Source organism: Gadus morhua, chromosome 13 (genome assembly GCF_902167405.1).
Source record: "Gadus morhua chromosome 13, gadMor3.0, whole genome shotgun sequence".
Classification (NCBI taxonomy): Eukaryota; Metazoa; Chordata; class Actinopteri; order Gadiformes; family Gadidae; genus Gadus; species Gadus morhua.
Genome location: NC_044060.1, coordinates 15,116,077 through 15,140,797, shown reverse-complemented (window position 1 = coordinate 15,140,797; position 24,721 = coordinate 15,116,077). Strand labels below are relative to the sequence as shown.

At 45.4% G+C, this 24,721-nt stretch overlaps 1 protein-coding gene across 3 annotated transcripts in view; it reads right to left on the bottom strand.

Annotated features, from left to right (window-relative positions):
* ppp1r16b (protein phosphatase 1, regulatory subunit 16B) overlaps positions 1-24,721 on the bottom strand; it is a 58,909-nt gene that overhangs the window by 3,688 nt on the left and 30,500 nt on the right. For all 3 annotated transcript variants that reach the window (XM_030374558.1, XM_030374559.1, XM_030374560.1), the window contains 8 exons: positions 20,913-20,983; positions 11,130-11,275; positions 9,562-9,665; positions 6,573-6,697; positions 2,451-2,576; positions 1,700-1,775; positions 752-881; positions 126-279 (listed from right to left, as the gene is read on the bottom strand). In XM_030374558.1, the coding sequence (XP_030230418.1) occupies positions 126-279; positions 752-881; positions 1,700-1,775; positions 2,451-2,576; positions 6,573-6,697; positions 9,562-9,665; positions 11,130-11,275; positions 20,913-20,983 (932 nt within the window). The remainder of the gene's footprint in view (positions 1-125; positions 280-751; positions 882-1,699; positions 1,776-2,450; positions 2,577-6,572; positions 6,698-9,561; positions 9,666-11,129; positions 11,276-20,912; positions 20,984-24,721) is intronic.

Sequence of the window (24,721 nt, the reverse complement as noted above, 5' to 3'; positions counted from 1 at the left end):
AAGATGCACAATACAAACAATTACACTGCCGAAGCAGGAGCGGTTGCGAAACCAATCCCTCGTCCACCTCTTCGTTACTATACGGACAAAGCAAAGACCCCAAAGAGTGACATGAAGACCCTCACATGAAGCGCCTGGCCGGGCCCCTGCTCCGGCTCCTTCTCCTTCTCCTCGGCCCGCGGCCCCTCGCGCCCGCCCCGCCACACGATGGCCTCCGTCTCGTACTCCTTGCGGCAGAGGTTGTGTCTGTCCGACAGGCTGGCCCGACGCACCACCTTCCTGGGGAGGCGGAAGAGCGCATCAGAGCGGGGGGCGTCCGTACAGGGATGTGGACTTCCAACATTTATGCCACTTTTACATGGCGTTATTGGTGTGCCTAACCACTATTCTCACAAATCCAATTTTAGATGAATGATCTATTCTAATGTCTCATTTTTGTTGCTTCATATTTGTTTCAACCAATCATGTTAGGGGCCAAACTCGGCTTACACAAGTAAACTGTAAGAAAGTTTCTTTAAATGTTTTGAATCAAAGCTGGTTGGACTGACTCGTGAAAATGTCATCCACTCCTTCAAATTAGTTTGTATTCGGGAAACAAGGCATAACCCCTCCTCTTAGGCTTTTGGGGTTTCCGGCCTAGGATCCTAAATCATTAAATAACAAAAAAGCAGTACATTCACAACATCGTTCCAATATTCACACAGACTGCTAGTGCAGTGACAGCTCCCCGCCACCAGGGGTCAGTACATACCCGCGGCTGCCTGCGCTGGAGGTCCGCCTGCACAGGGAGGTCTTATGCTTGAGCTGCGACTTCATGATGATGTCATGTTTGTGTTTGAGGTCCAGCAGAATGGCCCTGAACTCTTCGTCTTCACACAGATCTAAATCAGGATCAAAGGCACACACACACACACACTTAGGGCATAATGCGAGTGACGTCAACAGCCCCTGTGTGTGTGTGTGTGTGTGTGTGTGTGTGTGTGTGTGTGTGTGTGTGTGTGTGTGTGTGTGTGTGTGTGTGTGTGTGTGTGTGTGTGTGTGTGTGTGTGTGTGTGTGTGTGTGTGTGTGTGTGTGTGTGTGTGTGCGCGCGTGTGTGCTTGCAAGGTGGGTTGCTTCCCGGAAACGCTTAATACAAAACCCACTCTGGGATATTAAATTGACAGATGATTGTCAACAGATTATCATTGCTAATCCTTACGGCACAAAAGAACAGGTTTTAAAAAAAGTTCAATCACTAATATTACGTTTATGTCGATCACTCACATTTATGTAAATAATGCAGAATTGTACTAACCAAGGCTTTTGTCGTGTATTACCGACATCAAATGAGACATTAAGATAAGATATAACATATTTTACTGTTCATGGATCATAAGGAAATAGAAATGCTAGCCACATTAACTTTGCATCTCAACTGCCGACTTGCCAGTATTCTCGATTTAAAAAAGTAGTATGAAAATATGATAGATGTGGACCAGAACCCCATTTTAACACTGCGCAGAACTCCTGTCTTTCCTGCGCTCTGAAACCCAGCAGGCGCCCCTGCCTGTGGGGCTGCCCTCTAATGTTCTTCTGCATTAAAAAAAAGAAAGCATTAAAAAGCGCTTGCTCATCATAACATTTCAGACCGCCTCTTGTGCAGGGGGCCACAGAGCCACACGCTTGAGGGCAGGGTGTGGGAGGGGGGGGGAGACGTACCGATAGGGGTCTCGTCCAGGGAGGTCTTGGCGTTGAGGCTGGCGCCGTGAGAGACCAGCAGCTCTGCCACGTGCATCTGAAACGCAACATGGGGGTCACACACCAGCGTGGCTCCAAGAGCTGGCCTGCTCAGCCGCCTGTCTCTGTACATTTCAACCGTTTTTTTTCTGTGGTGACAAAGTACCAAAGAATGTAGCGTGCGAATGCAAAACTGAATATGTGGGGGAGGTGCTCCCACTCTCTGGGCTGTGGTTTCGTTTCCACCTGCGTAGAACAGAGTGTGTGTGTGTGTGTGTGTGTGTGTGTGTGTGTGTGTGTGTGTGTGTGTGTGTGTGTGTGTGTGTGTGTGTTCACTCAATTTTTTTAAATATTTTTTATATAGTTTTTGTGTGCGTGCATGCATACTTATGTGTGTGTGTTTGCATGTTTTTGTGACATCTGGCTGTCTCTGTGTCCGTCTCTGTGTCTGTATATGGCCTACGCTCCCTGGGAAAAGCCCAGACTGTCACTCTGTCTGTCTGTCTGTCTGTCTGTCTGTGTGTGTGTGTGTGTATGTGTGTGTATGTGTGTGTATTTGTGTGTATGTTTATGCTTGTGTGTGTGTTTGTGCGCGCACGTGTGTGTGTGTTTGTGCGCGCGCGTGAGTGTGTGTGTGCTTGAGCACGTGCGTGCGTGTGTGTTTGTGTGCGTGTGTGTTTGTGTGCGTGCGTGTGTGTTTGTGCGCGTGCGTGTGCGTGCGCGCGGGGCTCACCTGTCCCCAGCAGGCGGCGGCGTGGAGCGGCTGCCAGCCGTCGCTGTCCTTCAGGTCCATGCGGCCCCCGCCCTCCAGCAGCAGCTCGGCCGCCTGGACGTAGCCGTTAGCCGCCGCAATGTGGAGCTGACGGGGGGGAGGAGAGCACTGGAGTGGCGTCACATGCTACGTGCTCGTGTTGGCTGTTGTAATGGGTGGAGGGATCTACCATCTGGGTCCACCAAACATACTGTATATTAAGTTTCTACGCGCATGCCGTGTTTCGATGAGCACGCGTTACAAAGAATTCCCTTTGGATTCATGCTAGACTGAGGAACATCTGGCAGGTATTTCTCTTGTTGACATTGATAATCTGGAGTGCGATGTTTGCTCAGAACATTCCAAACGTTTTGATTGACAGGCACTAATGGGCCGCCGATCAACAGACGCGGATGAATCCATGCGTTCAAACGGTTCAAAGTACTGGGTCGGATTGGAAACACAAACAAAATCAAAGCCAGTGAACGGTTTTGGCCCAAACATTGTTTGGCAGCAGCATCGTATTTTCAGCAGTGTAACGCACATTTTATAGATGGATTCGTTTTCAGACAGATTTACCGATACTATCAAATTTGTATTGTTTCAAGAACCGGCATTTATTAACAGTTGGCAGTAGCACCCTTGACCCACACATGCACACCGGGTCACATTGTTCAATAGCAGGATAGATTCCCCCAGAGCTGACAGTAGTGGACCTTAGCCATTGGTGCAGCAAGGTCATTTGATAGCAATCATAATGTAAAAAAAAAAAACGTTTCCGTCGACCCCATTAAATATGTGACAGGTCGGGCCGACTCCATCTTGCCCCGAGATGCAGTGGATCTGAATGATCCGCAGTCATCATGGTATGGGACTATTTGCCTGAACAACTTTAGATTCCCCTCTGCGTAGCAGGGCAATCGATTCCGTCCTATACGTGCACGCAGGGGATGTAACGAGCAAGCACCTGGGTTCTCAGCAATGAAAGCCCAGGTGCTATGACTAACATACATAATTCCTGTAAAAAAATAAAATAATGAACAGGTGCCGTGCAACTGAAATCCCTGAATCCCCCAATAAATCCTTGAGCCAAGCCGTACACTCACATCCGAACGCATTATGAAATGTACAAACACACAGGCATTGGGAGATCATGCTGTGGATTGCGACTTGGAATTGATTGTATGTTATTGGTAAATCCCTCTTATAAGAGGTTTACATGGAAATCTACAACGCTCTCTTTATGACTAATGAGGGAAGTGATATGAGGCTGATATACAAACGACTCCTCAGCATTAATAACAGATTTTTGGCAAGCCGTTAAAAATAATAAAAAACATAAAGTGCTAACCATATCTATAAAGGCATCATTGACAGATTTAGCTTTGATCTTTTTAATGACAAGAAATTAAGTAGCTTCAAATCTCTGCAGCCGTCCGTTCTGCGTACTGTGAGCGATGTACAAGCCTAAGCATATGTATCTACAACCACGACTTCCAGAAGGTTTAGTGCAGAGCGAAAGGCTCCCGACGCCTCCTCCTCTCCTCCACACCCCTCCTCTCCATATCTTCAACATTATGTTCCCCCTCCAAACACGAATCCTTATCCAACCCCACATTAACATGAAACATGTTGAACATCTGAAGCCGTCTGCAACGGGAGCGGCTTTGATAAAAAATGAATCTTTGAAGTGTCTGCGAGGAAACCCTGCGATTGTTGAAACTATTTCCTCCTGGAAGGAAGTGCTGGTGCTGGCTTAGTGTGTTTTAGGGACTAGGAGAAGGATGGCCGCAGGTGGAGAATGTGTGATATCCTGACAGCGTTCTACTACACTGACATCCACACAATACGCGTATCTCTATTTTTTGGTCCCCTTCGGTTTCTTTTTCTTAACTTTCTATTTCTGTGTTTAATGACCTGGGGCCGTGTTGTAACTTACATCACTGAGGAAAAAAAATCCCTCTTAAATAGAATAGTGTGTGTGTGTGTGTGTGTCTGTGTGTGTGTGTGTGTGTGTGTGTGTGTGTGTGTGTGTGTGTGTGTGTGTGTGTGTGTGTGTGTGTGTGTGTGTGTGTGTGTGTGTGTGTGTGTGTGTGTGTGTGTGTGTGTTCGTACGAACAGAGACTACTGAATAGCCTTGGAGTTTGAAAGATAAGCCTTAGTCCAATACAGAATCTTTGTGTGTGTTTTCGTTTGTGTGTGTGTGTCTGTGTGTATGTGTGTGTCATTGTGCATGTGTACATGGTGTGTTTGTGTGTGTACAGGGTGTCTGTGTGTGTGCGTGTGTGGGCATAGAGGATGTATAGAGACTGAAGTGAATTGCTTTTGAGTTTGAAAGACAAGCTGATGTCAAATATAAACAGTATGGGAGAAAAGGATAGCACCTCTGCGCTCAAGTTTGTAGTGTTTGCTATTTTGTATATATTGTTATAAATATTTTAGGGGACTATATATATTTACCCTACCAGAAAAATCTGGTATAATCAAAGTGGAGTATTTGACAGTATAGTCACTCCTTGTGACATATCAACCCTTGCTTATAATATTTGTACACACAAAAAGAGTGGTTGAAGAAAACAGTCTAAAGAACAAGCCTTTCTAGCCTACAAAACCGTACTAACCTTCCCGACCTTTCTATTTGACAGGAATGTGACGGGCAACGATAACGATGACCTCTGAACTCCTTGTCAGGTTTCCTGTCGCTGTCACAGTGACTTCTGGTATTAGCTAACAAATAGAGCGATGAGGCTACTGTTATCCTGGAAAACATCTAGTCAGTCTCGTTTATCTACATTCACTGTTGCTAGACTTTATGCTGAAGGTCAGATATGCTTTTATCATAGCTACATTTACAGCCTGGGATAAGATGTGTCTGACAAATAGCCCAATGAGAAATGCCAAAATATTTTCTCATTTAATAGCAACCCACTCCGCCCCTAACCAGGTAAAACATTTATAGCCAGCGATTTATATTAATAGCTACATTTAAAGCTACATTTGACTTCATACTCTTTTCCAGTCAACAATAAAACTGACAGCACTGATATTAACCTTCCACTGTTGTTTCTCATTGCACATTTATTTTAAGAAGAGGGACTGATATACTCTGACCCCTGATGGTCCAATCAAGATGAACGGAGTCCATAAAGCTATGAGACAAGCAGCTTAATCAAACAATCTGCAGTCCGGCTTAACAGAGCTATTTCTGTCCACGATGTTCTGTTCTGTTGCTGTACTCATCCACTTCTCATTCATCATGTGGTGTGTTTGTCTCCATTCATTTAGTTGTCGTTATTTTCTATTCATTATCAGCAAATCCCTAATTAACATTGAGTGAATCGTAGAATGTTTGATGTTATAATCCTCCCCGTTAAGGACATTGTGTCTAAACACACACACACACACACACACACACACACACACACACACACACACACACACACACACACACACACACACACACACACACACACACACACACACACACACACACACACACACACACCATTTCCCATTATTGTATTTTATTTATTTTCGTAGGACCTAAACCCCTTGATGTTCTGAGGCACCAGAAATGTCCTCCAGGATTACCTTAACTCAAAGGATGTCCACCTCTTCAACTCACCACACACACACACACACACACACACACACACACACACACACACACACACACACACAGACACACACACACACACACACACACCATGCCGTCCATGTGAAGAGGCAGGAGGGCACACCAGAGAATTCTCAGAAAGGAATTTTAAACCCCATTTTGTTTGGCCTGCTACCTTGCTAAGTTCAACTCATGGACATGTTGCAATTGTATAATATAAGGCCATTATATGATTACATTATAGAGTTGTCTATAGTATATTATAATCTTTTTATATCATTGAGGTTTTTATTTTCATTGTCAGGTACTATATAGTAGTATTAGTTTATGTAATTTCTGTTATATTGTATGCATGATGCTGTGGAATAGTCAAGGGACATTTTGCTTTATAACATTTTCTGTTTTGTAGGTCAGATGATTCGTTTTTTGAATGTAACCTTAAATAACAATGATATACATTATAATTATGGTTTTTATGATAATCATACCAGTGTAGCTCCCTGTGAGTCCTGTTGGTTGACCTCCTCTCCCCGTCTGATCAACTCCTGGATATCTCCCAGCATCCTCCTCTCCGTCGACGCCCGGGTTTCGTTTATCATCTCCTGGGTGATGCCTGTCAATCAAGCAGACAGACGGAGCGGTGTGACTGGCAGTCAGTCAGTCTGCTGGGGAGGGGACAGGAGGCGGGGGGGGGGGCCGACACACAGAGCTGGTCCACGGCGTGATAAAGCATGACTGACACAGACAGACACCGAGATAAGGGAGCACAGAAATGGCAGAGCAGAGGAGGCTAAACGTCCCCATTCCGGAAGGTGGGCTACAAACGACGCAGCCTTCATTTGCATAATACTTTGTGGAGTCCCCAACGTTTTCCCCAACAAAATGGATTGCAAAAATAAACACTACAATTTTCAAACATTGTTTTGACTATTTGTGATTTGTGATGAAGAGGGCCACGGTGAAGTAGCTGGGGTTGTTTTTCCACTGTAGGGTTTTTGCTGGTGTAGGTTTCAATGGAAGGCCAATTTCCATGGAATGCAGAACTGGACTCTGGTTTCAACATATAACTTTTTGAAACATAATAATGACAAAAGAGTCACATGGCCATAATTCACATTTACAGCATAATTTACCAAAATGACTCATTGGATATTTCTCCCTGGCAATCACAGTCGCAGTTCAGTAAATGGTTCTGTATCATTAGACCAGCGCAGAAGCCTTGAATTTATGGTAACGACACTAAATGTATTTGTTTAATGGTTTTGTGACTAACTAAAATAGAGCTGACCCATAATTCATGTCATCAGCAGCAACAGTGTTTAGTTTGCTGCTCTGACACCTCCCTGAGAAACATCCAATCAGGGCCCCCACCCCCACGCACACACACACACACACACACACACACACACACACACACACACACACACACACACACTATTAAGAATGCATGGGGGTGATTCAAAATGGTAGCACTCCAAGCAATGCTGGCAGCCAACAGGAGCATTGATGGGCTCATTGGCTCATGTCTGTCCCTAATGACTGACTAAGCCAGCTGAGCGGAACCTCTAGTTGCAGGTCCTTTAACATCTTCTCCAGTCTGATTCTCATGTTGGGTTATTTGCACGATGAAATAATAATGTCTTTGAACAATAAATTCATCAACGTCGAGAAAAGGCTGCCTGTGGACTATGTTTAGGACAATGATGTATGCCCTCATTAAACCAGCCAGAAGCCAAAAAACATTAAACTGAAAAAAATAAAGAAAATAGAAAACGCGACACTTTCTCAATCAAAAATGATTTGGCCCACTCAAAATTCCCCGGGCTCCTCCCACGATTTAAATCCTGTTCCATGCCGTGGCTTCAAGTAAGCGGCCGCTGACGCAGTGAGCTAAGGGGAGGCTGATCAGAGCCGAGGCTGCCGTTAATGGCTGCGGCGCCATCCCAAGTTGTCCCCTGCAGCGTGTGCAAGGAGATCCCGTCTTATCACCGGGACACAGAGCCGATAGCCGGGCCCCCGACGCACAAGACCCAGAAACTGTCAAATCAATCAGTGATGCTTTGAGAGGCGCGGCTGTGTGCGTCCGTGCGGTGTGTGTGTGTGTGTGTGTGTATGAAAGACACAACAGAGAGCTGGAAAGATGAAAAAAAAATCAAGCAATATAAGGATAGAGAGAAAGAGGAAAATGGTGTGTGTGTGACTGTGTATGTATGCTTGTGTGTGTGCGTGTCTCCGAGGGTGAAACACAAGAGATAAACACAAGGGGGATAGAATGCAACAGGCAGAAAGATATAGGGACAGAGATGGAAGATGAGTGTGTGTGTGTGTGTGTGTGTGTGTGTGTGTGTGTGTAGTTCACAGGTTGAGAGCTGGACAGAAAGAGAAAATGGATCGAGATGGAAAGACAAAAAGATAGTAATGGGTGCATGCGTGCGTGTGTGTGAGTGCATGCTTGTGCACATGCGTATGTGCGTGTGTGTATGTGTATGACCCTGCAGTGCACTCAGATTCAGGCTCTGTCATCGTGCACGGCAGCCATTATGGGCCTAGTGCTTCATTTAATGTTCTTGTTAATCATGCTTCTCACCACCTCCTAGCTTCTGCACACATCCGCCGCTCCCCTAGGAGAGTACTCAGCACACCGAGAAGCTCAGCTTAAGCATGCCTCTCATCTCACTCCCGGTCTCATGCCTCCGCTACATCACATGGCCGCGGCCCACCAAAGTGAGCACAAGTTTACACCGCTTTCTCTCTCTTGGATGCACTGGGTTGGGCTGTCATCACGACCTTTGAAAATGACATCAAATACTGACTTTGGGCTGGCAGTGGGGGACTGCTTTGCGGAGATATTGAAAAGTCTAAAAATATCCCCTTTCTTGGGCTGCCAATCGAATTTACATACCAAAAACCATTATACGCAAGAGGCAAATACCACACCTCGCAACAATTGTGCAGATGCTTTTGTTCAGGGAAGAGCTTGCTTTTTCCTGTCTCCTAAAATACGTACAAATATGAATCCAGAATGTCTTTGGTCTAGCTCTATCACCAGGGTAAGCAAGGTGCACTTTCCTCCGATAAGAGTCACAATGTTAACCTAACATGACACCTAATTCCTATAACACCCTTTCTCCAACAAAAGAAAGAATTTTAAAATCAATTCAAATTTTTATTCAAATTAGAACTTTGAAGCATCTTAAGGGATGTATTCACAGGCAAAGCTATGTTTGCCCCAAATCAATCATGAACACATTTCAATGGGTTTAAAGGAATTCGAACACACCGGCAAAGACTGCGTCTACTGTAAACCGTTCCAACCATTAAATCTTAACTTTAATCCGCCTCTGACTGTGGAAAAATCTTTTTCCACATTTGTGTGAGGGGCGGCAAAGTCATTCTTTCCAAGCAGTATCTCTGTTTCAAAAAACAAATAGGCTGAGTCCCTTGGAGGAATGTTCCGTTCGATGTGAGCAAGCTCACCTCGGTTAGCCATGGCCGTCTCGATGATGTCCAGCGTCGGGTCGTCCTCACAGAGGTCGTAGGGCATGTTCCCGTCCGAGTTGACTGCCAGCAGGTCTGCACCGCTGGGGTGAGGGAGCAGATGTAGGATGCACACGTTGAACACAGGCTACGGGAGCAAGCTCACACAGTAGAGCTCTGGTCTGGTACATACAGTCAGCCAGTAGTGCTCTAGTCTGGTACATACAGTCAGCCAGTAGTGCTCTAGTCTGCTACATACAGTCAGCCAGTAGTGCTCTAGTCTGGTACAGTCAGCCAGTAGTGCTCTAGTCTGGTACATACAGTCAGTCAGTAGAGCTGTAGTCTGGTACAGTCACCCAGTAGAGCTCTGGTCTAGTACATACAGTCAGTCAGTAGAGCTCTAGTCTGGTACATACAGTCAGCCAGTAGTGCTCTAGTCTGGTACATACAGTCAGCCAGTAGAGCTCTAGTCTGGTACAGTCAGCCAGTAGTGCTGTAGTCTGGTACATACAGTCAGCCAGTAGTGCTCTAGTCTGGTACATACAGTCAGCCAGTAGTGCTCTAGTCTGGTACAGTCAGCCAGTAGTGCTCTAGTCTGGTACAGTCACCCAGTAGAGCTCTGGTCTAGTACATACAGTCAGTCAGTAGAGCTCTGGTCTGGTTCTTCATACAGTCAGTCAGTAGTGCTCTAGTCTGGTACATACAGTCAGCCAGTAGTGCTCTAGTCTGGTACAGTCAGCCAGTAGTGCTCTAGTCTGGTACAGTCACCCAGTAGAGCTCTGGTCTAGTACATACAGTCAGTCAGTAGAGCTCTGGTCTGGTTCTTCATACAGTCAGTCAGTAGAGCTCTGGTCTAGTACATACAGTCAGTCGGTAGAGCTCTGGTCTGGTACATACAGTCAGTCGGTAGAGCTCTGGTCTGGTACATACAGTCAGTCAGTAGAGCTCTGGTCTAGTACATACAGTCAGTCAGTAGAGCTCTGGTCTGGTACATACAGTCAGTCGGTAGAGCTCTGGTCTGGTACAGTCAGTCCGTAGAGCTCTGGTCTAGTACATACAGTCAGTCGGTAGAGCTCTGGTCTGGTACATACAGCCTGCCGGTAGAGCTCTGGTCTGGTACAGAGTTTCAATAGATGTGTGTGTTTGTGTGTTCATTTACAAGTTGGATTGGATTGAATGGACTTATAGCTCTAGATACAAAAAAAAAGGCTGCGTGTGTGTGTGTGTGTGTGTGTGTGTGTGTGTGTGTGTGTGTGTGTGTGTGTGTGTGTGTGTGTGTGTGTGTGTGTGTGTGTGTGTGTGTGTGTCCTGTTTGTGTGCAGCTGTGTGTGTGAATAAATGTGTGTGTTTGTGTGTGTGTGTGTGTGTGTGTGTCTATGTGTGTGTTTGTGTGTGTGTGTGCCTATGTGTGTGTGCGTGTGCCTATGTGCGTGTGCGTGTGCGCGTGTGCGTGTGTGTGTGGCAGTGTGTGTGAATGAATGTGCGTGCGATTGTGCGTGAGCATTTGCTTGTGGGTGTGTTTGTGTGCGTGCGTTTAAATGCGTTTGCGTGTGAGTGTGCATGCTCACTGTGAGATGAGTATCTTGACGAGGCCGGCGTGGCCGCAGGTGGCGGCGGCGTGCATGGGGGTCCACAGCTCGTTGTCCTGGGCGTTGACGCTAGCTCCCTGGCAGAGCAGGACCTTCACCATCTCCTCATAGTTGTCAATGCAACACTAGGGGGGGGGGATAGGTCACAGTGAGGGGCTGCTCTCTCAATGCTGGTTCAATATATCGGCTCACTATTCACGCCACCTGTGATGACCATTCATTCGTGACAGGGCTTTCATTGGACATTCTACACTAACTGTTTAGGTGTATATTCAAATAAAGCAATACAATGGCAACTTTTCAATTCCGAATAATGAAATAAACTAATTATGAATAGCGAGTATTCATGAGTATTCATGGAATTTTCTTTTCACTTTTGCTTTGTTAATGCTAAAGGCAGTGCCACCCCAAATAGATAAACCAGGGGAAGAAAAGTAATCAAAGATAATAATATACTTTTAATCATATTAATCACCATGGTGATTATTCATTCTCTGCATTTGACCCATCCCATCAGAAGGGGCGGTGGGCAGCCTGCCACAGGGTAGCTCCCTGGAACCAGCTCCACTTGAATGCCCTTGCCTCGGTGACGGGCCGGAGGGGTGTCAACATGAACGTTTGGAGGCGCAGGAGGGAACCGGAGCAGCCGGAGGATACCCGTGTGGCCGCGGAAAAGGACCCGCCCAACAGGGCTCAATCCCACCCAACGGGGTTCAACCCCAGGGCCTTTTCTCTGTGAGGCTGCTGTGGTTACCACCGGGCCACAATGCCCCATCAGAGAAAAAGGAAAGGAAGAAAGGAAGGAAGGAAGGAAGGAAGGAAGGAAGGAAGGAAGGAAGGAAGGAAAGTGGGTTTAAATTACAAGGGAGATGTGAAAGAAAGAGAAAGTATAATAGCGGCAGTAATAATGTAAAGACCCAGAAAAACTTAAGAAAAGGCTTTCAATTTGGTGACATGGGGGAAAGGATGATGGAGGAGGAGGAGGAGGAGGAGGAGGAGGAGGAGGAGGATAGTTGTATAAGTTCAATCACAGCATAACACTGATGAGTGAGAATGAAGTGGAACAAAGCTTTTGCAGCCCAAGGCTCGGCACAAGGTGAGAATATGTTTACAAGGTAAATGATGTTGAATCCACATCATTGTGTGCGCTTTAATACCCCGAGGCTCATACCAATACAAATCCAACTGTCATATCCTCTTACGGGGGCCGAGGTGGCGTGCTGCTGCTTCCCTGCCGTCCGCTAACTACCTGGTCTTTGGTGGATCCATCGTGATGGATTAATGTGCTTCTAGGGGGGTCGTTTTGACATCTTACAGCAGTGTGTCGGTGGAAGTAAGAGAGAGTGGGAGTGCAAGAGAGAGAGAGTAAGAGAGAGAACAATGCGGAAGAGAGAGAACGAGAGAGAGAGCGGAAGAGAGAGCAAGAGAAAGAGAACAAGAGAGAGAGGGCGAGAGAGAGAAGGAGCGAACGAGTGAGATAGCGAGGAGAGAGAGAGAGAGAGAGATCGATCACATCCAACAGTAATTATTATTAATGAATTTTCTAGTTAGTACCGCCCTGCGTAATTAGAGCACGGGGAGGAATAGAATATTTCTTCCAGGAAAAACCAACCCAGACGCTGTCAGCCACAGCCACTATCGCTCTAGCGCTGCTAATTGGCGGAAGCGTGGGGACATATACCACAGAAGAAGAAAGACGGCGACGAGGGAGAGGGGGAAAAGATAGATGTTTGAAGGACAGAGTGATAAACAGCTCAGAGCTTATGGGAGATGAAGATTTGATATTGAAGCCAAAAAAGGAAACGTTCTATGTTTCTTGCGTCAAACACACTGGTGTGAAGATTAAGACGGGTCCTTGGTGGGGTATTTCTGGTTCCTCAGCAGCGCAAGGAACAGTCCGTGTGCTCGCATATGAAACTGGAATATGTCGTTCTTTCACCCTGCCGTGTGTGTGTGTGTGTGTGTGTGTGTGTGTGTGTGTGTGTGTGTGTGTGTGTGTGTGTGTGTGTGTGTGTGTGTGTGTGTGTGTGTGTGTGTGTGTGTGTGTGTGTGTGTGTGTGTGTGTGTGTGTGTGTGTGTGTGTGCGCGGCCTTGCTTAGTGTTCTAAGGGCCGAGAAGAAAGATGTGTGTCATGTTTTAGGGCAGTAGCACCTGCCATTCAGCGCAAAGGGCACCTGTGGGTGACCATGTCCTCTTTGGTCTGTTTTTCCATCCACCCTTCTATCGTTGTCTGCATTTACCCAGAATGCTCTGCTCTAGGAGAAGCTATGCAAAACAATCTCTGCACAGGTCGCTTGACATTAGCCTCAAGTCATCTATTTAAAATGCAACATGTGTGGAATGTGTACGAAACAATGAGACGGAACACAGCCAATTTCACCCACAGTGTGTGGAACTTTTGTTGAAATGTACACTTGCTGTGTAGAATCTCCTGCTACCCACACAAGTGCAAGTCCAGCCCGACAGAGAGTGTTCATTGAGTCCAAGTTATTTGGTAGTGCAGTGGGCTTTATCACTTTATCTCTTTCTTCAGAAACTTTTATTTTCCTGAGTGAAAATATATTGGAATTCAATTGAATAGACTGAAAGACTGGAGAAGAAAACCTCACAGGACATAAGAAAAAATATGATTACCAAAAGATTTGATTTCCCAAATGGAAAGAGGTATTTGATGTACTTCTGGAACCAAATGCGAAGGCACACATAACCATGGACACTCAACAAAGCAAAATCCCATTACCTTTACCAGACATTTAAAAGAGGACAGTGTTCTTCTTTGTATTCTGAATTTCAGCATAATGGTCCATGACTAAATAACGCCTTTAGGATTACAGGGGGGTCTTGCTGCCTCTTTGACTGCTTTGTAGCTTTGTGTGCTTTGAAGTGAGCGAAGAAGATGAATAACAGATAGATGTTGTACCCATAGAGTGGTGCATATTTCTATGTTTAACAACAAGGCAACATGTCACAACATTCTTGTGCACATACTTTCCCCCAACATAGGTCTGATCCTGACTCCCAACAACAAAGTGAATAGATAATTGAGGGTTTTTTGGCAATAGGCTTTTCCAAAAGCTTTGGATGGCGTGTTGGTAATATAGATCATGTGATTATATGTTTGGTTTGATTTTAGCATTCAGCTTTTCAGCTATTAAGTTTGAAATGGTAAAAGTGAATATTTCCAAGCATAAGGTTACCTTATAACCCTGGTAGGTTTGTATTCAATCGCTTATGTTTATGTCATTTAAAAAAAATTACATTAAGGATAGGTATTGGTGTGGATTAGGTAAAAGTCAGGAGACTAAAAAGTAAGCCTACCCTTTCTTGTACATTTACCACTGGATCCGCACTGCTGAGATTAAGATAAACAAAGCAAAACTAAAGCAAACATCATGATCCACAACAATATGGCATATACATATGATTAGATATAGAACGGGTTATTTATCGTTAAAACACATTACATGGACCTCAACGTGTAAAGCATCCAAGTCAACCTTTCTATTCACAGAAACCTCCTAAGCCTCGTGTCTTTTCCAACTGTAAAGGCGGTAGACCAACTCTGGTCCCCGGCCGCTTCCTTCATCTCACATCACTCTGGCCTCCCCTCCCTGTCGCTACCATAATAAGGCATTCCGAGGAACCCCACTTGGCTCCCGACGCCCACTGTTTCCTGGGAAAATGCGATATATCACAGACGAGGGGGTAGGCATCGCAACGAGCAGACAGTCTGCAATAAAACAGGGTTGTAGTATAGTAAGGCTCCTCCGTGGTTGGTGGGGACAGGGCCCCGCTCTAAGTATAGGTTTAAACGGGGCAATGCTACGGACCATTGTTTGGTCAGTTTCAGAGTGGCGACGCCAGACTACAGGGTCGTTATCGACCCACTGCTCTTATTCTACTTCCACTCCTTCTACTGCTGAAAGTATGAACTGTCTTGTGTTTTTTCACCACCAGTGATTTTAGACGTTGCACATTCTCTCCAGGGTAGCCCTGGCTTCTGTCAACCAGATCAAATAACGACACTTCCTGGTGTCGAGAGACAGAGGGGCAGAGAGAGAGAGAGAGAGAGCCAGAGCCAGAGCGAGAGACAATTAGCGAAATAGGCCGAGATGGAGAGAGAGAGAGAGAGAGAGAGAGAGGCTTAGCGAGAGTTATAAAGAGAGTGAAAGAAAGAGGCAGTGAGGCAGAGAGAGAGATAAAGACAGAGAGAGAGAAAGAGGGAGGAAGACGAGCAAGAGAGGCAAGAGAATAAGGCATAGAAATAAAGAGGAATAAAGCAGAGAATCCGAACAATAGAGATGGAGAGCAACTGAAGACAAGATAAGGTGGATCATACAGGACCCGGGACCGACTCAGCACTATAAGGGAAGTCTCCTCAGACCTATTAGTACCGGGATGAATCGCCACGTGGGTCTGTCGGAGCTGGATGCCCCCCTGTACACAGAGGGCGCCTTAATGGGAACTCAATGGGGCTTTTAGAACTGAACAGGACGTTCAGATAGAGAAAGAGACAACAAGAGGTGGGAGTGTGTGTGCGTGTGTGTGTGAGATATAAGTGGTTGATGACTTGAATGAAGAAGCAGAAGTGCGATGTTATGAAGAGTTGCTTTCCATTACTCTTCAGTACTTCCTGATTCATGTTGCCAAAAGGTGTGATCAAATGATGACCGGCAAAGAAATTGAAAGAAAAAGACAAACAAGAGGCTGGCTCCCAATTATTAATTCATTAAACAGAAATTTTCCAAGGAGTGATGAAGTCCGACAACAATACATTTACATTTGGTACACTCTTAAACGACGCTCTCAAAAAGATATTCCTTTCAAATCGATGTTTTAACCCACAACTGGTACCGAAGTGGTACTCTCCAAACCTTTCTCGTTATTGGTGCCAACCCGTCATCTCCTCTGCAAAGAACATCTGACAAGGCAGGAAATAATGGGCTTTCCACAAAGTCCACCAACCAGAAAAGAGGGGAGGTCGGGCTGTGTCTGTGGACAACAACAGCAGCAGAATGGCCGGGAGACTGCCTGTGGGCTGGTAGGGTTTAGCTACAACCAGCAAATACGCTATAAAGCATTTCAAAGCTTGGAATAAATAGACGGGAATGGGGGTGAAATTCCTGAAGGTGGTGCTGGGAGAGATGCTGATACTGAAGGTGGTGCTGGGAGAGATGTGGGTCTTGCATACTGGAATATGTGGCTAAAAGGGTTTATTTCTGGGCTCACACATTGATTATATGCCTGATATGGTGGAGGTATGGATGCAAGAATTTATACCTAGCTCAAATTTGACTTGGTGAGGTAAATCATCTGGTCACCAATTCCAATTCTAATGTTAATAATCCAAGTCAGAGGACGGAATATTTGCGAAAATTTATCACCCTGGTGTAATACATATTTTGATAAATGTTTTCGATATGCTTAGTCACTGTGCTGTCCCTGCCTTCAGCTCTGCAGAGCTAACGTAGCGTAGCGGCCGACAGCAGCAGCTGCGAAAGGAGAGGGCGACGTTTTAATAGGGGGCAATGTTGCATGTGTTGAGGGCACAAAGAGAGGGGCTGGAAGGGACCATGGCTGTGCATTAGCATGACAGGTTGCCTTGCGATTAGAACAGTATTCAGAAAAAATATTAATCCTATACAATCACACAGAAAAACAGTCGCACACACACACACACACACACACACACACACACACACACACACACACACACACACACACCCCTGACCCCAACCAGACAGACACACACACCTACACTTACACACTACCCCCCTTCCAAAAATAGAGACACACAGACTCACAAAGTGGCCTCTACGTGAACCAATGGCCTCTACGTGAACCAATGGCCTAAAGGCTCGGTCATACTTTCTGCGCTACACATCCAGCAATAGCAACACGCGCGTCCGCAGTTCCATTCATAATAATGCCGGGTCCACGTGGTTCTAGCGCACCACCCATGCACGCTTCCAGATCCTTATGCAGGTGGAAAATGACATTTCACTCTCCTAATACGCATGCAAACAACGTCATGGTGCATTAGCCCCTTAACGTTGTTTGCATGCGTGAGTAGAAGTGCACGCGCGAGTAAATAGGAGAGTAAATGTCATCTTCAGCCCTCCCAAGCACTTCTCGCCAGGAGTTCGATATATTGTTTCACGGTTGGTTATATAACTGTTGGCACCAGCGGATCCCCTCGAACGACCTCTCTTCACAGCATGCATCTGTTTAGTCCTCTGGAGCCTGCATCGGACCGGGGGGCTTGCTATGCGTACAGTCTGCTCTGGTCAGAGTGTTGAGTCCACATAGGGGTCCACCACGGGCGTCGCGGACATGGGAGGATGGTGATATATACGTTACGTGGACCCTCGCAGACACGGAAAGTATGGATCCGGATTTAACCTCTGGCCGTTGTTGCGCTGTGCGCTTCTGTTTCTTTTAACAGGTATCGACTCCCCCAGGGCCAACGCACACATAAGACCGTTGGTGCAGTGGGGGTGTGTGTGTGTGTGTGTGTGTGTGTGTGTGTGTGTGTGTGTGTGTGTGTGTGTGTGTACGGTATAAAATTGAATGAAACTGGCGTGCAAATTAATTAATGTAACGCCAAACTAATGTTCGATCCGCAATCTTCAGGGACAACCAAAGACGCCTGAAAGGGCGTCTCAGTTCGAGCTACACACACGCCGTCTGTTGATTGGTCGAGAGAATCGCACTTCCGTGAGACAGGGGGATAATAAACAAACACATTATCCGCACAAAAGTTTGCCGTCCTTCTTGGACGTCCTACATGGTTGATCTTGGTTCATTGTGCGCGTTCTTAATTTTCCTTGGATTTATTAGCAGGCTACACTGTGTCGGGCTGCTATGAGGTCACAATGCTAACGTAGCTGCCGCCGCTATCGCGATCCGGTTTAACCCCCCCCAACCATGAGGGTACTGTCGGCGGTGGAAACGCGAGCCGTAACTGAGCTGGGCCGAACCGCACCTTCACTACTCTACCAAACCGCACCGAACTTGCACTTTCATAAATAAGTATAAGATGAATTTTCAGTTTTATGACTGACTGACTGACTGACTGACTGACTGACTGACTGACTGACTGTGTGTGTAGTTCGTTGAAGAAGGAAGAAAGCGTGGGGGCCATCTTTTGACATACCTTCTGCGTATGTCAGGCAATGGACTGGTACTTACAAAAGATAACCCTTGCTCCTCTTTGCTCTTCAAAAGACTTCATTGTCTCATGACCTCTTTCAACGTCCTTCTGAATCTGTGGCCTTGATTGTGCTGCTGAAGACCGTCGTCTCTGCTTGAGCCACTCAGTGTCCTGCGACCATAATGTGAGATTACAAGCATGCGTACGTGCGTGTGTGGGCCTCAGTAGGCGACAGCGTACATCAAATACAAAGAAAGATCCCTTGTACGTGTCACACTTACTTGCCAATCAATTCTGCTAAGCTGCTGAGGTTGTATTTATTTGTGGGTGTATGTTTAATGTGCACTGGGTGCGTGCGTGCGTGTTTCCCTTGGTGCATTATGTCTGGATCAAATCTGTCAAAAGCATTTCTCTTTCTTCCAAAGCAATACAACTAAAATGTTTGAAGCCATTTTATCGGCTGATTGATTGGTTTAAATTGACCAGATTGTCCCGACAACAAAAAAGGTAAACTAAACGCAAAGCGAATAGCTTTCAGAAAATAAAAACCCAGGACACGTACTGTCAGACAGGTACATTTCCATGCCCTTCTTGCTAGTTTTGACGCTCCCTGAACCTGAAGCAAGACATTGTGGGGGCTTTCTTTGTCCCAGAGGCTGAGAAACAAAGTGAGGGAGGAAAGAGCAATACGATAGCAGTTGCAATGCCTGAAATATTTAAGGTTGATGCAATATCATCAGATATATCATTTATGACAGCAAAGTGTGTAAGGAGAGGATGAAGGAGAGACCATTTCATAGGGAGCCAGGGATCCATTGCCACCACTGTAATAGTCACTTATATCCACTGTCTGCCTGGTTATCATTCTGAAGCTCTATTTCGTTTCACTTCATGAGTCTGTCTCAAGTTTCTCCAATCTTAGCTGTTTTTCAAAGACTGGGAATGTTGCTTCCCCCATAATCTCACAAATCAGATTTTAGATTAACAATCTAGAGTCTGATGGCAGACATGCTCCATTCAGGGCGTTGCACTTTTTCTCGCTTTATATCTGTTTCAACCAACCATGCGGCTGGAGGCGGGACCTGTAAGTGCATAATGGGCGAACACAAACTAGGCCAGCACTAGAATACTGTAAATAAAAAATAAGTGTGTTAAGACTTCAAATCATCACCCAAGTAAACTGGCCTCTGTAGAATCACGCTAATTAAAGTCCCCTACTGAAAGCTTCATCCACTCGTGCAAATGAGTTTGTCTTTGCTAGAAATGTCTGTAACGTAACAGAAGAAAAAATGTAACTCCGTCCCTTTCAGTTTTTTGTTTCTCACGCAGGCTCTGTGCCATCTCCCCCCAGAAGTCCTGCTACAACATTGTAGGAATGCTCTATCCGAGAATACTTCCACCTAAACCAATCTCTAAGTGGATAGCGATTATGCAAGTGTAGTAGCTATCTGTTCTCGGTTTGACAACCAGTATTTCTGTACGAATCTTTCAAAACAGCTGCAAAATCCGAACTTAGGCTACAGGAGTCGCCTTATTAATTGGTGGCCATGGTGGTCACACAGATTCCTTCATCGAGTCCTGCCTACAAGATGCTGTTTGACTAGGTGAAGGCTCCGATAGAGCTGAGTAACACTCGAGAGGAACCAACAGCGGATCCTGCCCTTTTAAAGTAGGCGGGATTCAGTGGCTGGAGCCAGGCAATGCCACTGGAATTAATAGACACTACGTCTTGCCAGAGAGAGGATCTAAAGCTCTGAATTTAAGATGAAACTGAAAATATGCATAAAATAAAGCTGATATATGGCTGGTATGTTCGAGATAGTTTTCATTGAAAGATGTGTTTATTGGATATTCGTATGGAACATACCATCCACTTAACCATGAGGCAATAGTTTTAGTAGTATTAATGCAACAAGCTTTCAACTGACTCAGAACTCTGAACATTTTCAACGTTAGTTTCTGCCGACGTTATATCACACCGCACTCACAGAGTCGATTTCACGCTCAAGGTTGGCTATGGCTCAGTTATTTATTTTCAATCTGAATGTCTCATTATTCTTTTCCCCGCATGGCTGTTATTAATATGCTCCTCCAGGCGAGACAAGTTTTAAATGGAAATGTAGCCATCAATATTGTTCGAGGCCGTAATAAACCGACTTGCCCTGGTGACATCAGCTGGGCGGTTACACTGGCTGTTGAGTTTCAGGAAAGCAAACTCAAATTCCCCCAAACCTGGGCTCCATTGAAGGACCCTCTTCATTAGACAAACAGGGTAACAAAATAATATTAAATGATTTGGAAATTAGCTTAGCTCCCTTCGTCCTCTGCTTATTTTGTGAAAGAGGTCGGCTGGAGAGAAGGCCAATTAGGAAGACAACAAATTCACACACACACACACACACAAACACACACACACACACATTTCACAAACACTAACAGAAGAAACAACATCACGTTTCAGAAGAACCATTTAGGAAACAAAAACATGCAGGGAATACAGACAAACAGACTGATAGAACGCCACGTAGGAAACGATAGTCCAGCACATTTCAAAACCAGAGAAGGATGGAGAAGGCAAAGCAGAGGACTGTGTGTGTTGTGTATCTTACCTGATGGAGGGCTGTGAGGCCGTCTTCGTTGCACAGGTCTGGGCCCACGTTGTTTTTCAGTAGGTAGCGAACTGTGGAAACAGGGGGATTGAAAATGATTAGAAAAAAGCTTTGTTGGATGGTTTCCTTTTAATGCTCATCGTCCCTCAATCCATGTTTTGCTGTCCTCGTCTGAATCACTAACACTAACAATCTTTTCCTGCAGCATCAACCTTGTTATTCACAACCAGGATAAAACCAGTACCAATGCAATGGGTGAGAAACAAACCAGGTTGTTATGCTGGCGAGTTATGAGTCCATAACCCCGAATCTTTTCATTCCTTACAGGTCACAACTAGGGGTCAAGTATCTGGTGGAGATCATTCTGCCATCCCATAAAAAGCAGCAATAATACATCAGCACAAAGAGGATGGTCTAATGATCAGCTGTTTCAGGGCTTTAGCCAGCCGACCTTGAGAACAGGTGTTCAAAGAGAGTGTGTGTGTGTGTGTGTGGATGTGTCAGGAGTGTGGATGTGTCAGGAGTGTGGATGTGTCAGGAGTGTGGATGTGTCAGGAGTGTGTATGTGTATGTGTCAGGAGTGTGTATCAGGTGTATGTTTGTGTGTGTGTCAGGTGTGTGTCAGGTGTGTGTGTGTGTGTGTGTGTGTGTGTGTGTGTGTGTGTGTCAGGAGTGTGTGCGTGTTGCAGGAGTGGGAGTTGGGGTGTGTGTGTTGCAAGCATGTGTTTGCAGGGGTCAGGAGTTTTTTGTGTGTTTGTATGTCAGGAGTGAGTTTGTGCATACATGTGATTGTGTATGTTCAGAATACTAGTGTGTATGGGATTTTGTATGTATTAGCGTGCATGGGAGTGTGTGTGTGTGTGTGTGTGTGTGTGTGTGTGTGTGTGTGTGTGTGTGTGTGTGTGTGTGTGTGTGTGTGTGTGTGTGTGTGTGTGTGTGTGTGAGAGAGACAGATGACCTTACGATGCTCTGGGATTACGCTTTTTGCCTGATCCAATAAACCCTACGTCTCTGGACCCTGAATCAGGGAACACCAGCACTGTCACACAGCACCGTCTGTGCTGTGGCTGCTACCACCGATCACCCACCCCAACCACTGGAACCAATCAGAACCAGGGCAGCACAGGATAGGCATAGGGTTCCTGTAGACATCGTGAACATTGTTGGGATTGTTTCGGCCAGTTTAGCCTTAATGGATTTGAGGGAAATAGCCTTGAGTGATGAATCAGTTTGGTGACACATTGAGTTCTTAACTGGGAGCAGAGAAGGTTGACAGAACGAATGGAGTCTAACAGAAAGAAGGGAGGGATTTTGGATGATTCTTGCCACTGTATTACTATCATACGCAGAGAAAAATGTTGGAGTGGAAGCAAGTCATTTTAGGGCATCCTGAATGTGAAAGCGCATAACACCATATGCACAGTCACACGCACATGGAACAAATCTGTGGGTTGCAGCAAACACAGAATTGCTATACTTCACGCTACAGGAAGTCAGCAAAAGTCTATTCCAGGATTATGAATATAAGTGTTGCAGACGTAGCAGTGAGTTGGAAACAGGAACATTACACAGAAATATACCCACAATTATTCAGCCAAAAGCAGGCCTAATCTGTGACGACATTAACGTGACTGGCCAAAAACTTTTTTGGACACACATCTCAAGAGAAGCAAGTCTGGAGTCTAATAGGCTGGAGAGTGTATGTGTGTGTTAGTGAGGGAGTAAGTCAATGAGTGAGTGAGTGAGTGAGTGAGTGAGTGAGTGAGTGAGTGAGTGAGTGAGTGAGTGAGTGAGTGAGTACGTGTGTTTGTGTGTGCATGCATGGTGGCATGTAATTGCAAGTACAACTGGAATAGTGGGAATGAAACATTTTATGTAATTGTTCTATTAGTTAAACTCTTAGTAAAAGCTTCCAATTATAAGAAGTTATGTCTATGAAGTCCTATATTAGCAAACCCATGTGAATACATTGGCAAAACCAAGGGACAAACAATAATTGCTTTGGCAAGAATCGAATGCGATAAGAGTATGAACTGTATTTGTACAGTTTTATTCTGTGCACTTCAGTTTTGCATTAATAGTAAACAATTAGAGCATTGGCAGTTTCTGAGCGAACAAAGAAATCCCGACACTGGATAAGGATTTTAGCAAAAAAAAAACAGAACAAAAAACAACGTAATCTGTATACACATCTGACAATGTAGGTGTACTTATTTTAACATACTTGCACTTTGATTAGCGCTTTGATTTTGGTCAAAATGAAAAGGTAAATTATAATTGTCATTTATTTTTTTCTATTTTCATAATGAGCTGCAAAGCTACATCCGGGGAACCCACGGCCATGGGGTCTGTCCCATCGGTCACTCGTACGGTGAGTCGTGATGTCTGTGCAAAACGCATTCTTCTATTTCCCCCCATTTGTCAGAGCATGGAAAAGCAATCATTTGGTGACAGCTGCCATATGGCGGGCTGATGGCGACAGAAGTCAGATAGCTCTTCTCCCCCTCGACCAAATGGAGAGATGTCCACGGGAGCACAAGAACATAATGCATTGGTAAATAAATATGCATTGGGAGAGGCAGAAGAGTTGCAGGCTAGCCGGGGAGGGAGAAACGTACAGCAGAGGCTGCCGGGCAAACCGGGACATATGCAATGTGTGTAAGTGAGTGATGTGTGGAAGACTTCAATTTTAAATTGGTTTGAGGCTAAAGCGGCACACACACACACACACACACACACACACACACACACACACACACACACACACACACACACACACACACACACACACACACACACACACACACACACACACACACACACACACACACACACACACAAGACAGAAATCCCAACACACAGCTAGGGATAAAAAAACTAAATGCACACACAGATACAGAGAAATACACGCAAATTGCTTGCATTTGCTATAGCTAAGGAAGCGATAGAATGCATCGGCATGGAAACAATCAGCATCTTAGTTATGATGGCTCTTTCTATGAAGGTTCAGACGAGGTGAGGGATGATGACGGGAAGACTGACCACGGAAGAGAAAAGCAGCAGCATGTTGTTGTTGCTGGTTTAATGTATTGATGGTTTCCGTCTGCATCGCGTGGTCATTTGGATCTGGAAATTGAGAGTGGCCCCGGGACCGCAGAGCCCCGGAGCAACAATGGATGGACTTTCAAAGTGGGCCCATTCTGCTGCCATCTTTCACTGCTTGCATTACCATTCGATTACATTGTGTTTCTGTGCGTGCACATGTGTGTGTACGCGTTTGTGTGGGTGTTTCTGTGCGTGCGTGTGCGTGCGTGTGTGTTTTCTGTTGCGTGTTTTGTGCATGTGCGTGTATGTGTATGTGTATGTGTATGCGCGCGTGTATGTATGTATGTATGTATGTATGTATGTATGTATGTATGTATGTATGTATGTATGTATGTGTGTGTGTGTGTGTGTGCCTGTGAGTGCGTGCGGCAGTAACAATGCAGTACCAGGGTCATGTTTGCGATCTGCCAAAGGGACACATATACGGCAGTTGTATTCGCACAAACACAGATGACCCCTGCATGCTGACATGACCAAAAAACACTTTCTTCCTGCTTCCACAACTTCACTATCCTGTATTTAATAATAGAAACAGGTAGGGGGGAAAAAACTTGCCCCTTTATAAATAATCCGGCAGTCAGCGTTTGTGTGCACTTTGCACAAGTATATTTACTTTTTGTAAACGTTTGCTGATGAAGAGAAAGTGAGAGAAAGAAGAAGGAAAACTAAAGCAATGTATCATAAATCATTCAAGCGTTCAAGCA